At 42.4% G+C, this 17,392-nt stretch overlaps 2 protein-coding genes across 5 annotated transcripts in view; one reads left to right on the forward strand and one right to left on the reverse strand.

The window, feature by feature from the left end:
* Positions 1-17,392, forward strand: part of hnrnph3 (heterogeneous nuclear ribonucleoprotein H3 (2H9)) — a 51,899-nt gene that overhangs the window by 31,952 nt on the left and 2,555 nt on the right. The window contains exon 12 of one of the 2 annotated variants that reach the window (XM_028795956.2): positions 1,582-1,909. The exons of the other annotated variant lie outside the window; for it this stretch is intronic. Coding sequence (XP_028651789.1) covers positions 1,582-1,697 — 116 coding nt within the window. The 3' untranslated portion in view covers positions 1,698-1,909. Of the gene's footprint in view, positions 1-1,581; positions 1,910-17,392 lie in introns of those variants that run through there. 2 annotated transcript variants of the gene reach the window in all.
* The window catches only part of rufy2 (RUN and FYVE domain containing 2), a 105,364-nt gene continuing 89,789 nt past the window's right edge, over positions 1,818-17,392 (reverse strand). For 2 of the 3 annotated variants that reach the window (XM_028795954.2, XM_028795952.2), the window contains exons 15-18: positions 12,674-12,768; positions 9,764-9,812; positions 3,686-3,766; positions 2,244-3,232 (exon numbers count right to left, since the gene is read on the reverse strand). In XM_028795954.2, coding sequence (XP_028651787.1) covers positions 3,089-3,232; positions 3,686-3,766; positions 9,764-9,812; positions 12,674-12,768 — 369 coding nt within the window. In that variant the 3' untranslated portion in view covers positions 2,244-3,088. Of the gene's footprint in view, positions 1,956-2,243; positions 3,233-3,685; positions 3,767-9,763; positions 9,813-12,673; positions 12,769-17,392 lie in introns of those variants that run through there. The other variant, XM_051923464.1, reaches the window with a different exon arrangement.

Consider the following 17,392-nt stretch of genomic DNA (forward strand, 5'->3'; position numbering starts at 1 on the left):
GTGTTAACACATTAATGCCAACAATTTTATTGCGCGTTAACACAGTAATTATTTTGAAAGCCACACGATCGCTAGTGAGCGATAGAGATCGGTGATCTTCTTGTTACAGTGCTTTTCAATACTTTTCCTTGAAGCAAAGTCAGCTTTGTTGATTTGACCTCGCATTCCATGCCCGTTCATCAGTAGCGAAGTGCAAACAGCTTCTAAAATGGCATGTGGAGAGACACCAGCGTGAACGCTCAAAGCAAAGCTTTCTTCGTATTCTTGCTGAATTGAACTGATTTTGAGGTAACTGATCTGGAGCTCAAACGAAAGTGAGTTACCGGCGTCAGCTGATCAGTCCCCAGCTGATTGTGGTGCTGAACACGTTTGTGTAGATGATGCACTGATGGCAACGTTCACGTGGGAGGACGGACGCTTACGACGACCGGTAGTACACACCATATTGTATTTCGCTGCAACTACCACCCGAGCGCACCGGTCTCACAAAGACAGCCAGCCCACCGTCGAGCCGCTGCTCATGAGAGCAGGCACTACAGGCAGCAACAGACGTTTTATGTGTGAAGCCATTGGCTTTGTGTGGTTTTCAGAAAATGGACCTTTTTGGCCTCCGCTAGTATTTATGAGGCACACTTATACTTCCAAAGGGTTCACATACTTTTCCTTGCCATTGTACTATTATTGTATGCCCTGCATTGGACTGAAGATGCACGTTGGTTTCTGCTGGATGGGCGATTGTGACTAAGGAGGTATGATGAGTTGGTCGCAGTTGTGCTTTTGAAGTTGTGAGAATGGAATATGAGGAACGAGAGTTTGGAAGTACAGTGCAATATTTTTTTCTCATTTTCTAAAAAACTGAGCCACATATTTGCAATGTTGATAGCACAGCCATATGGACCAGGCTGAAGATCTCTGTGCCTGAGGAGACTTTGCAGGTCACAATTGACTCCTCAGTAGCCAGAGAACATTCGAGTCCTCCCCGATTTCTGTTAGTGAAAGAGAGCGTGGAGTCGACACACATGCTGACCAAAGTGCGCCACATAACAACTGACCACACGTCTGATGATAGGACCAGAAGTCTCGGGGCAATTCCAACACCCGCTTACAACTCTCAGCACCACAATCGTGTTGTTATAAGGGGATAAGAAGTGGTGAACCTGGAGAATGGCTGCTGCTGTTCAGTCGGTGGGCTTAGGTGGTACACTAGAAAGACTGAAAGGGGGGTCACACAGATGGTGCTAATGGCCAGTGCCAACCCTCCATAAGTGCCTTTTTGATTTTGTCAGGGCAAGTTGAACTCCAAGAAGGCTGCAACACAACATTGCTGAAAAGTCGGGTAGTGTGATGGGGGCTGACATTCTCCTCGTTTGACTGTTGTGGAGCTGCAGGATTGAATTTGATGTGCTAAGGCTGCGGGCTTATGTGAAATAAATCAAAGAACGCCCAGGTGCCTTTTTCGAGGGCGGTTGTTGGATTAAAGCAGTCAGAAGTGGGGGGCCTAAAACTTAACTGCCTTGGTGTCCACGTGTGATTGGCCTCTCATTGTTGAACATAACGAATGTGGCTTGTTGTGTTTTACAGGTCGAGGAGGTGGTGGAGGAGGAGGAGGAGGTGGCGGTGGCGGTGGGTTTAGCAGTATGGCTGGAGCCCTGGGCATGCAAGGAGGCAACCGAGGAGGACTGAGAGGACTGTTTTAAGTGAAGTTTTTGTTTTCAGTGGACCAGGCTAAATGAAACTTGTACTTCAAACTCTTTATAAGAAAGGGAGGAGTGTTGTTTATTATTATGCATTTTAGATGTGCGTTCTTAAGATGTTCTCAATGTCTTAGAATGTTACCACGACACTTTGAGGTCTCTCCATAAAAGAAGCCTGCTGTTGTACATTTTGCTTATTAAACTTTTCTATTGAACTGCTTGTGTTTTCATGTTAAGACTTTTCTAAGAATTCTAGACGTCCTTAAAGCCGCTGGACTGCTTTGTACTCCTTGAAGGGAGCAGATCTCGCTGCGGCTCCTCTGTTTTTATAGCTGGTTACCCCTGTGGCTGTTTTCAAAGTAAGACGGGTTCTGTTTCCAACCTTCTGACCTTTACAGAAATAAAAGTTTTAATAGTGGTTTCTTAAATGGTTTGGTTTTGCATTTTGTTTTTCTGTGGACATTTTGAGGCTCTCGGCCTCCTTGCCTATATGTGGTGTAGCAGTTATGGAGGCTGGAAAGAGACAAAGCAACAGTGGACATTGAAGTGCAGCAAATATGAAATTTAATATAAATTAGTCAGTGTTGATTAATATGTAATAAAACATACAAAATACATGAAAATCAAAAAGTCCACTTATGACAGCTTTTCAAAGACAACTGCAACCTACGGCGTGTTGGACTGGATTAGTGCGTTTAAACTCCTAACCATTAAGAGGCGGAGCGTTTGTTCCAGTTTGTCGTTCATTAATTGTAACTGGCAAATAAAACAATAAAAATTATAAAATACATTACATATTTTTTTCCCCTCCACTACCTCTAAAATTCAGATTTTCTTATAGCATGTTAATAATTTAGGTTTAATATTACTGTACCATCAGTCCAGTCTGATTTTGGGGAGGTGATGGGGATGTCCTTATTATTCTTGTATAAAGCAAACTTAATTGGCAGTAACGTCCAGCAATCATTTTCAACAAGGCGAGAAGAATTTTAGCAACATAAACGCTCCAAGATTCAGCGTTTCACTCCCTGGCTTTCTATTCTTGATTAGCCTCATCGCTGGCGCAGATCCATTCGGGCTGTCGTGTGTTTTCAGGCAGCATCCCCTCGCTGGCCCTGGGGGCGCCGGTTACTTTCGTGATAATTCACCACAGTAGGACCCTCCTGGCTTTCACAGCCCAGCACCTTGAGGGGTTTTTGGCACAGCAGAGAAATCACGTTTGAGATGATTAGTGTAGTAAAACGCAGGAGAGTCACAGAAAGCACCTGCGTAAAATATGGGGGCTGTTAGACCCTGATGGATATTTACTTCAAGATCCACCTCTAACATAAAGAACGCAAGTCCTCAAGCAGAGTCAAAGTGTGCCAGTTGTGAGGTTGTTGAGGACGAGGACTTCACGTGGCACTCGATGAGCAGCGTTGCAGGAGCATCCCATAGCAGGTGTTGCAGACTCGCACTGGCTTTGGCGAGGCTGGCAGTGGCAGTTCGTTGTCTGAACAGCTGTTACAGAAGATCTCGCCGCAGTTTCTACAGTGATGCTGCAAATCAAAGGCATCAACGTTAGCGAGGAGAGAAACTGAACTGGATATTCGTGTGTTTACAAGTTCAGCTAACTTTAAGAAGACTTGTGGGGCGGACGTGTGTGTAAATACAAACAACTGAGTGGGACTGAAAAGTCACTTCATACACAACAAGCAAATCCATATAAAGTAGTGGGCACCATCTGTTTAGACACGCAGGCTTCATGACGAGGTAATCCTTAAAAAAGCACATTCTTTCACAAAGTTTGTTTTTTACTTAATGCAGTTCCTAATTTAAAGAAACTGGCCACTAAATGTCATTGACAGCTCATTAAAAGGGCCAATGATGAATAATGAATTAAAACAACAGACCACTGATGACAAGCACCTAAGGACTTACAGTGGTAAAAAATGTTTAAATGTACAAAACCTGCTCTCACCACCTCTAATGTAGGACTTGCACATACACACCTTCCTTCTGGAGATGGAGAACTCCGCTTGGCAAAGTCTGCAGTGACTGGCATCTTTATCTTTAAGCCACACTTGTCCTCCCTTGGTAAGAAATGAAGGAAATGTCAGAATTGGTGTAAACTGCCCTAACTCAGGGTGCTCATAAGAAAAGTACAAGTACATAACAAACTGACATCTGAAATATTCAAATGTCTACTTCAATTTAAAGGGGTTAAATCACGTAGAGATCTGTACACAGACAACGTCTTTGCATCCTACGCACAATTACACTCCAAATGTAACTTTCCAGCAACAATTCTTTCACTATCTTCAAATTAGAAACTTTGTTAAACAAAACCTGTCCGATTTTCACCTCCCACCTCCCTCTATACTGGAAAAAATATTCCTCAGTCTCGAGGACTCAGACAGCATTTCTGTAATCTAGAAAACCATTTTACAGTCTGAGAAAAGGATCTCTCACTCAACATCTCAGAAAAGGAGTGGAAGGTAACAATGCAGAGAATTCATTCAAACTCCAAATGTGCAAAGCATACAATTATTCCATTTAAAATTATATATCGAGCTCATCTGTCTCGCCTAAAACTGTCCAAAATGTTTGCAGGGCAAAATCCAACCTGTGAACGCTGCAATCGAGCTCCAGCCTCACTGGGCCTCATGTTTTAGGTCTGCGCCAAATTAACATTCTGGACCAAAATCTTTAAGTGCCTCTCAGACAGCCTTGGTGTCCCAATCCCACCTAATCCACTAACAGCTGTGTTTGGTGGGCACACAGGTGGGCTTAAAGTGGAGAAGGACAAACAAACTGTGATCACCTTTACCTCACTATTGGCACGCAGACTTATTTTGCTCAACTGGAAGAATCCTAACACTCCTCTTTAAGTCAGCGGGTCACTGATGTTTTATATTATCTGAAATTGGAAAAAATCAAATTCTCACTTAGAGGATCTGTGCAGAACTTTTTCAAAACCTGGCAGCATTTAAATTGAGGCAGCAGGTTCTCTCCCCTCTTAACTCCAATTATATTTATCCATTTATGACTTATTTTTATTAGCTTAAAGTTTTACTCTTCTGGCCTGTCTCTCTTTCTCATGGGTGGCAGTTGATTTGTTTCAGACCTAGTTCTAGTTTTGTCAAACTTGACCTGCTTGCATAGAATGTTATTTTGTTATATTTTAATAAAATCAATAAAATGCAAAAAAAAAAAAAAAAAAGGGTTAAAAGTCCAAATATTCTTGGTGGCTTTTCAAGGGCTAAGACCACCAGCAGAAAGTCAAATATCAAAAATACCACCGTATTCATTAGCAGCAACATCAAACAACAGTCCACACTCCTGTACTACTGACCCCTATTTTAGTTTCTATACCTCTGAGCCCTCCTGTCCCATAAGGGGTTGCTTGATGTCACCTGTAGAACCTCAAGTCCTTCTGCTCATTTTCACTGAACACACCAGTTGGTTTACTCCATCATAAAGGTGTAATATTCTGCACGAAATGGCCTAAAAGTGATGGGTTTTAGGGTCTAGAATGCCCAAAATAAGGAGGAACCCCAGAAAGGCCTTTGTGTTCTGCTGAGTCAGAAGGTGCTGGCCAAAAAAAAAAAAAAAAAACCTGAAGTGGTTTCAAAAAACTTATAATTACTTCTTAGGAACAGAGAGCCATTTAGGCCTTCCAAATTCAAAATGTCACCTCGACTCTACACAGCAGAAAATATTCCTGAGCATCACAGATGAGATCCAAGATCAAAAGAAATTCCATAAATATTAAAGTAGGCAGAGTGGGGTGCGTGTCAGGTACACATCAGTGAAGAACTACTAATGTGGCCTGGGATCTTGTGAATCATCGGGGGTCCTCGATTACATCCTGGAGGGCTGCTGTGGCTGTAGGAGCCTGGTTGGCAACCCCCCAGGCAGACATGCGGTCCAGTCACACCCTCCACACCTGGCCACAGCAGATAGATGTGGGTGTCCCCTTGGTCCTGGTCCAGCCACTCGGGTCCTCAGGTGATCGCCCCACATGGCCGTAACTGACGCTCCCTCACAATGCAGGTCACCATGAGCAACACAAAGTCAAACCAGCGGCATCTAAGAACCCAGCAAGACACACAGGAGTCGAGTCTCCATCTCAGGTCACTGGATAGCGTCCACGATTCACAACCAACACAGGAAGCAGCAGACTCTAAAGACCTGGCCCTTCACCCTTTTGCAGAGATATCAGGAGCGCCACACACCCCTTAAACCCATTTATTTACTGAGAACAGCAACGGGGGGTTTTAGGGCTTAAGTTTTTTTGTTTTAACTGCTTTGTGTTTTCTTCACCAGCCATCACTTAATAATGAGGTGCAGATGACAACGGAGCCAGCAGCTCTTCACCTGACGTGCTTTCATTTAATGAAGTATCCGTGTTATTACGATGTTGGGGGGATTGGGGGGTGGGGGGAGAGATCGTATGTTCTAAAGAAATGAAAAATCAACAGTGTAATCAATTAGTGTTCTCATTCTTTAAAGGTAAACACTAACAGGCCATTTAATTGGATGTCAAGTTCCATCATCTGCTAGGCCCAGCTTCCAATTACAAAACTGGCTGAAATGAAGGGAACTGAGGACCCCCATTGTAGTTCTTTTAATGACAGACAGCACTAAGTGTCAAACACAGGCAAACTCTAAAATGAAGCCAAACCGGAATGAACAGACCACCAGCAGATGTTAACACTTCATGTCATGATCCGAATCGACCAACATGCAGTACTCCAGTGTGTTATATAAAACTCCCGAGTCGATAATCGCTCATCACCACTCAACCTCAAAGTGAGAAAGCAACCAGGTGCACCCCTGGAGTAAGAGCCACGTCCTCCTCTGGCACGCACGTCCTCAGGGAGGTCCACCTTGTTCTCTGTTGTGCCAACGCCGAGCACACGCAGCAGAGTCTCCCCTCCGAGTCAAGAGTGTGTAATCTGTTAGTTCAGGGACACTTCTTTAGGAAAAGGACATCACATAAAATCCGACAAATCCATCTGTTGTTCTAACCTGCTTATTTTGGGCAGGGTCGTGGGGCAGCTGGGGGTTATCCCAGCAAACACTGGGTAGGAATGGTGCCAGTACATCACAGGGTGAACACACACAAGAATTTAGCAACACCAGTCCAGCTAATGTGCAAGTCTCTGAACCGTGGGAGGACACTCCACACAGGGAACACCTGGGACGTGAACCTTGGTCTCCAGCCACTGCACCACCCCAAAATGACACTTTGGATTGGATTGTAGTCCATTACCCTCAGGCCAGTTTGAGCCCTTTTGTGGTGGCGTATTCATGGGCCTCTTGTGGGCTATCTGAAGAATTAACAAAGTCAGAGCCGATATCACTTATATGTGAGATAAGATGGCAAACATCACTCAGTCCATCATAAGAGACTCCGGCGATGACAAGTATGGCTCTAGGGATCGTTCAGAAAAAAGCTCTGAACATGGCTGGCCTCTCAGTAACCGTCACTGGGCACAATCTGAAGTGATCGCCACTATCCATGCAAATGGAGGTTCAATTCTACATGCAGCGATGTTTATAAATGAAGGTCTTTTCTACTCCATGTGGCTTTTGAGGGAGTAGCATTTGTCTTCTAATCCTTCCTGCCTGCTTTTTTTTTGTTTCAAGACCAGCGTACTTTTTGACATCTCAATGGTCCGTTAGTGGAGTAGACTGGGCACAAAACCGTCTCTTCTGTTGCTACTGTTTTTTAGAGAAAGCACAGCCCAAAGAAAAGCAGCGCCTGGTGTGAACCCAAATCTCTCCCACGTGAAACAGTAATGAAGTACCGTATATACTCGCGGATAAGTTCTCCCATGGATAAGTCGGGACTTGATTTTACCGTATAATCTCCGGCGTTTTATAATGTCGGTCATATAAGTCAAATACGGAAAACTCGCACTATTGGTCCAAGAGATTATGATATGCTGACACCCACCTGAGAGAGGAACCACGGAGGGAGCACAGTGTGTGTGGCAATGCGCTGTATCAGCGTAGCTCCTCTGAAGTGACGTTTGCACTGTTTTGTGTTTTTTGTACCTCACACCCTCATACACCTTTATCGTAAGAGCATCTCTTATCTACGATGGAGCGTTCGATCAGAAGAAAATATGAAGCTGGTTTTAAACTAAAAGTCATTGAAGTGGTGAAAGAAATTGGTAACCGCGCTGCTGCAACAAAATTCAAAGTGTCTGAGAAACTGATGTGAGATTGGAGGAGGCAAAAAGAAATGTAACTCACATTTTTGAACGGGCGTACAAGTCGGGGTCTGATTTTATGATCGATTTTTCAGGTATCAAGACCCGACTTATACGTGAGTATGTACAGCAATCGAGAAAATTTCTTTTGCCTAGGAATATAGGACATACTTTTTATTCACTGCTGCTCCTCTGTAAGGCACTTAAAAGGCGATATCCTAAAATGGAGAATAAAAAAGGAAAGTTCCCATCCTGCTAAACCACAACTTGTGATGGGGGCCTGCACAGATAACATGGGGGGAGACGTCTCATAAAACTTTACTTGGCTGTCCTCCTTTAACCCTTCACTTCATGTTGTCACTGAGCCGTCTGCGGACCTTTGAGGTTTCCATGTGCACCTCTGTATGCTCCTGCTTAGTCACCTGTTGCAGTGTGGTGCGCGTCCCACCATCCGCATGTTACCGTCCCACTCATACGTTTTACTGACTACGGGAAACATAACACAACCGTCAGCTGTAGATGTACTGGTGCAGCTGGACACTGTGCAGGGATCTTGGGATTTCTATTTGGACAGAAGACAGCACCACAAATGCAATACTGCTTCAGTCAGGGTCCTTTAGTTTATCATCTGTATTTGGATTAAAATGTAATACAATTGATGAAAAATAAAAATTCAGACAGGAGTGTTACCTAAACTATTCAATAACAGTAATTACTTACTGCTCTGATGCTGATCTGGCTGATCATAAAATAGACCATTACAATAACAACTGTCATAATTAACTACAGTATTTGAGGGTTCCTCTAGAGCAGGGGTGCCCACCTCCAGTCCTGGAGGGCCGCAGTGGCCACAGGTTTTCATTCTAACCCTTTTCTTAATGAGTGACCGGTGTTTGCTGCTAATTAACTTCTTTTGAATTCATTTTCATTGACTTGCTCTTGGAGACTCAGACCCCTTAATTATTTCTTTTTCCTTAATTAGCAGCCAAACAATAATGAGATACAAAATGAGCCAAAACAGGCCCAGCAAACAGTGACCATCATACAGTATCTGAAAATAAAGAAAGGTGAAAGTCTCAGGAAGGCTGATCTGCTCTTAGAAAAGAGAAAATCCTTAATTTTGGAAATGTCTGCTATTGCACAATGAAAGCGGCAACAAGCCATGGAATTAAAGAACGAGTTTAATTAACGACAAGACTCAGCGCCTCATTAAGCAGCTGGTTGGAGTGAAATAGGTTGGAGTTTGAGGCCCTGACTTAGCTGGCCTTCTGTTGGCTCCCTCACTTCACATATCACTTCTGTGTTGGTGCCATTTAAGGAAAGAAATGAAGTAATTCAGAGGAACGACAAAGAAATTCAGGGAAACATTTCTTAAAAACCAAGTTAATTAAACTTAATTCAAAACAAGTTAATTAGCAGCAAAAACAGGTCACTAATTAAGAAAATGACTAGAATGAAAACCTGCAGCCACTGCGGCCCTCCAGGACTGGAGTTGGGCACCCCTGCTCTCGAGTGCTGCCTCTTTCTCTTGCACAATTTGGCTCAAAAACTGATCAGCACGTCGTCATCTCATAACAGGCTGAAGTTTCCACTTTGGTATTTTTCCATCCAGCTGTTTTAGCTCGGAACCGTCCTCAAGAAACTGACACACAGACAGACACCCACCATCGAGGTATCGAGGAACCCTGAAATGTCAAGATCTGTCAGAAACCGGAGATCAACATTTTTTGACAAATCTAAAGCTTTCGCTTTCCCCCCCATAGACGATAGGTTACGGTGGGGGAGGGCGCAAAGCAATAAATACTAAAACTAACCAGTACTGTCCTTGGGGAATATCTGGATATTACATTCAATTACTGTACCCACCTGCAGTGCCTTGTTGGCCTCTTTTATGTCTTCAATCTTCAGTTTTGACCTAAACAAGAAATTTTACAATTAAATGCAATTCTTCATAAAGAAAAATAAAACCCATTGCCTGCTTGCAGACTACGTTTTGGGCCCACACCTCTTCTTCATCATGACCTTGAATTGTTTTAAATTGAAAGTACCAAAGTTTAAAGGCACAGGCTGTCATGCACTGCCTGCACGGGTCCGGGTGCAGGGGGTGGTGAATGGAGCAGAAGCCAACTGGCCTGCCGTCACAAGCTCAGCTACAGTACACACAAACACCAAGATGATAAACTTCTTTGTGGGGAGTTTTTGAAGCCAGTGGTCTCATTTTTAAAACTCTGTAGATTCAAGCATGAAAGTACCACAAAAAAAAATCTAATTTATAAAACCTTGTGCACGCACATTTCTATGCACATTACCATTTATAAATCACAACCTTCTTATAAATGTGCATACGTGAACATACCTTGAACCCCACCTGGTTGCCACCTCGAAACAACCATAAACGGACCACGCTAATCAACCTCACACATATCCAATCACGATGGTGCACGGCGGCACTGGCAGCTACAACAGCCTCCCTCCTGATGCACGAAGACCCCGCCATCTGCATTCAACAGTACAGTGGAACCTCGGTTCACGAACGTCTCGGTACACGTACAAATCGGTTTACGACCAAAAAGACTTTTGCCTCGGTTCACAACCACACACTTGGTATACGAACAAGCCAGTTTCCCTTTCGGTTTGTACATGTTCAGTCTCTCCCTGTGCATTTCCTGTGCAGCGAGCGACACACACACACACACACACACACACACACACACACACACACAGGCGTGAGAGACAGAGGGCTGGACTCATAAGGTATGAAGGCAGTTATAGAATGCACTGGACTTGATTTTGTTTTCAGCGATCTGTTCGTTGCCTACAATGTTACTTTTCTTGGTGGTTTATTAAATTATGGATTTTTTCAAATGTTCATTTTTTCTCTGTTGTTCAAGGTTTTCTCAGTGTTTGTTATTTAATGTTTTTACATTTAGTTTACTATTACGCTGTGCATTCTATGGTTTAATTAACTATATTTGTGCTTAAAAACTTAAAAAATATATATATTTACGTACAGTTTGTATGGTCTGGAATGGATTAATTGTATTTACATACAGTCCTATGGGGGAAATTACTTCGGTTCACGACCAAATCAGTTTACGACCAGAGTTTTGAAACAAATTATGGTCGTGAACCGAGGTTCCACTGTATCTGGCTGTGCTCCTCAACGCCACTCCTACTGTGTGGGTCAGAGAAAAGCACCAGAGTCTGAGTGGGTGACCACTATCACCTGGCACAGTGTGACTGCTGTTATAATGAGGCCAACTCAAACACTGAGGGTTCAGCCACCTAATCAACAAGCCAGCCGCCATGTACAGCACCATCATGTCTCCCAAAGCTACTCTGCCTTAAAATAAATGAATCATTGATTGAGCAAAGCTACCCATGGCCATGACAGAGGCTCTTATTGCAATATGAGTGAAGTAACTGCCTTTAAAGTTGGCATTAACACATTATGTTTTATGTTATGTGTGCCCGCACCATACAAAAACTTGATGTATTGCCTCACTGGCCAGTTGATGACTTCCGCACAATGAGCAGGATGGATTAAAGCTTGGCTCAAATATTCCTGAACTCTTGGCCAGTTGCCTGAGAATAAACTGACAAGAAAATAAAGTTCTTCAGTACAAATATGCAGCAGTCTGAATATCATATAATTATCACTTTTGAGGTGTAATATGTTTGTCACGTCACTGAATATTCCAACAGCAGCTTTGTGATAATGAATTATTATACCCAAGTCATCATTTAGCTGGTTTGGCTACAACGTCTGCTAGTGGGGTTGAAGGCTCTGCATTGATCTGCTGTAACAGACTGCACAAGACTACTTTACTATAACCTGCACCCACTGCTGCTGCTTTCATACTCTCCCTCTGACATCAGACATAGCATTTATGAGCCTCCAGAAGGAGAACAAGTTTTAGAAGCATGAACAACCTGTCCCCTTCCAGGAACACAACCTGGGGGAAACCAGGTAGAATCCAATCTAGCCAGGGATGGGATGGGGGCTAAATAAGTGGTGTCTAAACAAGAGTGAAATAAACCAGCAGAGTGTTCCTGCACTACGACGTCTAATTGATCTGGGAGGTACATGAAGGAAGCCGGACTTAGGACTAGCATACCTTTAGGGTTACATATGCTCAGTTTGTCTGCTGCTCGATCTCAACAGACAGCCATGCTACACCTCCACCATTCCATTCAACATACAGCCAACGCACTCGAGATAAATAGCTTATTAATCAGAATGTATTATTTTGCCAATGCTCATTTCACAATGCTTGTATTTTATGCACAATCTGAAGTCTTAAGATAATTTATGCGTGAATAAAAAGTCTGTTCTGTACTCTCTAACTGCCCAGGGTTACAGATTTATTGAACTACAGTGGAATTGAACCCTGACTGTGACCAGGCTGGTAAGAGCAAACAGGCAACGGCATTCTGTTTGAGTCACCCAGGGAGCCTACCATGGCAAAATACAGTTAAATAGTAGTAGTTAAATAAATAGTGTGTATTAAATGTAATGAATGTAAGGTGTGTATACAATAGGAAGGTAAATACTATGTAATTAAATAGTATTTGTAATTACACCCTGGGAAATGAAACATTCTAATTGTTAAAACTATTGTAAGACAGCACTTCAACGTGACAGTCAAGTTGAGGAGTGTGCTTTTCTTTTTTTCAGTAAGTTCGGATGGGTCATGGGAGCAAACCTTTTGTGATGTTTACAGGGTCAAAGACAACGCGTGCCGCGTGATGCAAACAGTAAAGGAAGCACTTTACTCGCTCAGTTTGTATCCGAGCTCCTGCAGAGCTTGCTCTTGATCTTCACAAACTCTTTTTAGCTGCCCATTTTCATCTTGCAACTTGGAAAACTCCTGCAAAGAAGAAACATATATGCAATTCAGGATTATATATATATATACGAATAAGGTAACTATTCATTAATAGACAGAAAATTCACATGTGGTCCAAACAATGCGTTAACAACATTATTCTAATGGTTTCTAAAGGAAAAAGCTGGGACTAATCAATTATGAATTACTGCGTAGGCTGCCGTATTCTAACTGATGAATAATTGTACAAATGCACTGACAGCACTGCCTTGGGCCTCACAGTCAACTGTGAAAATAAACACACTTAATAGTTAAATAAACTTTATTTGTGGTATGGACACTTGATCATGCAGACCATTACACCAATCTGGAGTATTCATGGTGTATTACAACAGATACAGAGGTGGAAAAAATGTAAATGAGATAAGAGTGCTGTTTAGACCGACAGAATCCACTGTGAGGGATGGCCGGCCAAATATTCCGGTCCACACCTCCAGGCCGCCAGATGGAGCCCTCCCAGCAGCATGGAAGTTCCCCAAATTCCAGCAGGGCCTTATGGTCATTGTAGTTTTTATAAACAACCCTGCTGGATACCATGGGGACCACCAGGAGCCGCTGTAGGGAGGCTTGTAGAGTGCTACGTGCCCTATAACCCGGAAGTGTGTCCTGGTCACATGACCAGAAGGAACGACGTGCTTCCGGGTTGAAGAAAAGGACTTTTAATCTGACCCGGAAGTGATGAGGACTTATGGATTGTTGGGCTGGAACCACTTCCGGGTCAGGGACTATAAAGGATTCTGGGAAACCCCAGACGAGTGAGCTGAGCTGGGTGGAAGGGTGGCAACGCGTCTGGGAGAGGAGGATTGGTTATTGTATTGATTAGTGATTTGTATGAGTAGTGTGGAGTGGAGGGTGCTTTATGCACATTATAAAAATAAAAAGTCTTGGACTTTTACCTGGTGTTTGGAGTGGTACCTGAGGGTTCAAGGGAGCACTAGCGCCCCCTACTGCTACACCACCTAGCAGGTTTGCTCTGGCCTGGCCATTCTGGTTTACTTTTGCCAATGCACTGCAGACTTGTCTCTTTAGATTTAGGCTGCTAAAAAATGCACATTTCATGGGACATACTGATGTGACATGGATGTACTGTATCCAGAAATCAGCCATGATGTGCATGCATCACCCCACTTTTTTGTGGTGTAAAATTAATATTTTAGAAATGAACAGGTAGACAGGGACAGAATGTGTGTACAAGTGACTGAAGTTGTTGGGAAAACCTCACAGTGGAAACACTACTTAGGAGATCAAGAAAGAAACCACAAAAGGTAGCTTGGATGCACCTGGAGTTCCATCCACTAGAGATGTGCCAGGCCCTACCAGAGGACTCAGAGGCAGACCTGACTTATGATGGAGGAATTCTGCATCTCTCTCTCTCACAGACACCATGATTAAGGATCACATGGCTTTGTGTGCCATTCTCACAGTGCTACTTCCATGGTCATCACCAGAGCAGGAGGAACGAGTGAAGCAAGTGAAATGCATTATAGAAATACTGGCATACTGTGTTTACATTTAAGATTCCTGACCTAAAACAATTTTCTAAAAATACAAACTTAAAAATACACACTTACTCATGAACTAAATAATTTGGCTTAAAAAAAGAACTAAAACAATCCACTTGTTCTAAAAATTTAAATACCAGTTAGTGCAGAGCAAACATAAGCTGGCCTTGTTAACATTAAAGAACACACCAGAAGGACACATGTACAGAATGAACCATTTTCAGGCAACTTACAAACTGTACAACAAGTACAAATCCATGCAGCACATATTACATATACACATTTAATTAAAGATACAAGTCAATACTGTTTGTATTGTTCTGAAAAATCAGTTTAGTAGATATAAACAGTTCAGGAATACAAGAGACCGATACAAGGAAGGAAAAGTTCCATTCATGCAGAAAATAAACCGCCGGAGAGTCCACAGTCCTATGGAAAATTCAGTCCATCTGTCTGTCTGACTGGCCACTCATCCACCAGTGAGTATCCTTGAATATGGCGTGACACAGACTAATGACAATAATTGTGGTGTAATCACATGATAGTCTGCTGCTATGTCTGTTAATGATTAAAGTTCTTAATCAATCAACATTTGATTCTATGACAGCAGTGGCATCAAGTCCCATACATGGATTAAAAAAAAGGAGGAAAAAACTATTAACAGCTAGATATGCCGATTATACAATACCATTTATTTTTTGTATAGCCCAAAATCACACAAAAAGTGCCACAATGGGCTTTAACAGGCCCTGCCTCTTGACAGCCCCCCAGCCTCGACTCTCTAAGAAGACAAGGAAAAACTCCCAAAAAACCCTTGTAGGGAAAAAATGGAAGAAACCTCAGGAAAGGCAGTTCAAAGAGAGACCCTGGTCCAGGTAGGATGGGAATGCAGAGGGTATCAAAAGAAGGGGGTCAATACAATACACAGAACAAATCCTCAATACAGTATAAAAATAAAAATTTTAGAAGTATGGAGCAGAATTTAACAGTAGATGATATCACATAATAAGATTTGGATAATTTTAGACTCCTGGAGACCTCATCCATCAAGATGCCTCCCCCATTTGGCCATTCCACAGCTGAAACAGCGCTGGGCCAGCCAATCAGATGAAAGGACCCCTCATTCCCACGATTCCTGCGATCCCCCATCAGGGATGACTTTACCTTAGGCAGGCAAAACAACTTGGCAGGTGGGCCGTGGCACCAAGTGACAAGTTATAACAACAGTAAATATATTTTGTTCATAATTTTGAAGTATAGCATTTTTAAAATAAGACAATATCACAGTTTTGATCTTGTGGTAGGTGACAGTGTTATCAGCAGTGTTGAATACTTTTTAAAAAAAGGTTCCAATAGCAGGAATATAAAGATGTTGGCCCGCTAGAACATGCAAGGAATATTGCAGAGAGTCTAAGTGATCTGCCTTGTTTGTCAACCACCACCATTTCCAAGTAGCTCTTCAATCATATCTCGATCTCTGTAAGACAATGCACAGCAGCTGCACCTCACCATGGAGCACAATGGTTTATGAAAATACCAGTCACACTTTGTTTTTCTTTGTCCTCTTTCTGTCTTTGATTCACAGATAGCAGGGACTGGGTCTCCGCTAATGTCTAAGTTAGTCTTTTCATGCCTGATGTACACTGCGTTACAACTAGGGCATTAAATGGTGCCTGGTGCAGGGCTATAGCTCTTCTGGTATTTTTCATGTGTCTTTTCATTTTAGAGTGCCTATATTGCGACAGAACATGTGTGTCCTTCTTCGGACAAGAAGGGCCCAGGCAATTTGCTGACCAAAATAGAGTAATCCACACCTAAGAGCCTTTTTTGACCCTGAACATGTTTTTGCTTTTGCTAAGTCAGCTTAGCATTTTTTGCCTAATAATGTCAGCACACACACAGTTTAAAGCAGGCATTTTCCTACAAATTCCAAGCAAGATAGATAAGCCAGTGTGCTTTTTCAGGTTTCAGATACCTCCTGTGCTAAGTAAACACTCTTTCAGAAGGTAAGCTGCTTGCAACAACACATAACTACCACTTTGCAAGTAGGCCTACTCTAGAGAACGCATACAGTTGGATTTGCTGCTGGGCTTTTTTAGTGATCTGCTCACTGCTAGTTCCTGGATGGCAATACTTCATGTGGCAAAATAGATTCGAAGTATTTCCAGTTTTACTTGGTATACGTTTTCTGCAAAATGTACAGTACACAGCACCAGTCTGGTGCATGTGAAGACTTTAAATAGCCAAAGGACCCCCATATTACTGATGTGTTTTTACTTTGTTTATCCATGACATTTTGTTTTAAGATTTTGAGTCTTTTGAGATGTTGCTTTCTTTCCTGACAATTAAAGATTCCACTGAATGAACATTCATTCCTTTCATGAGTCTTAGGAGTATCTGAAACAGTAGCAACTGGCATGCTCTGCTGTCTCAACCAACGTGCTGTGCCTTTTTAAGTGCATACATAGGCTGTCTGTTTAGTAGTTCTTGTGGTGTTAATAGGCTTGTATGTGCAATCGCACAATGCTCCTTATCGACAGTTCATCGAAGTTTCTTATTTTTTTATCATTTAAATTTTATTTGATGACAAGTGTACATATCATTTATATGGCCTAGCCCTAATGTAGGGTGTCAGATCTTAAGAGAAAATGCTATAGGGCTAAGCAAAAAAGGAGGAAAATTAAATGAATACACTAGAGAATAATAAATAAATTCCTTCACTCAAACAGGTTTAACAGAATTCCATAGAATCATTTCTCAACTATAATCTTCCACTTGTGTCCGTGGCCCAGTCCCAACAGGCTTTTTCAAAGAAGTCTCCGATGTGCTAATTGATAGAGTACTTGACACAGTCAACTTGTCATTAGATACAGGGGTCTTCCCAGATTGATTGAAGACTGCAGCAGTTAAACTTTTGCTCAAGAAAAATAATCTCGACTCCTTTGTACGTCACAATTTTAGACCTATTTCTAACATGTCACGATCTCCTTTGGTGTGTAAGGTTACTCACGGAATATATACATCACCTTTCTTTTTGCCTGTTAAAATGTGCATCGCTTCTCTGAGATCACCAATATACACCCAACCGAACTGTGTACTCTCTG

Source organism: Erpetoichthys calabaricus, chromosome 2 (assembly GCF_900747795.2).
Source record: "Erpetoichthys calabaricus chromosome 2, fErpCal1.3, whole genome shotgun sequence".
Classification (NCBI taxonomy): Eukaryota; Metazoa; Chordata; class Cladistia; order Polypteriformes; family Polypteridae; genus Erpetoichthys; species Erpetoichthys calabaricus.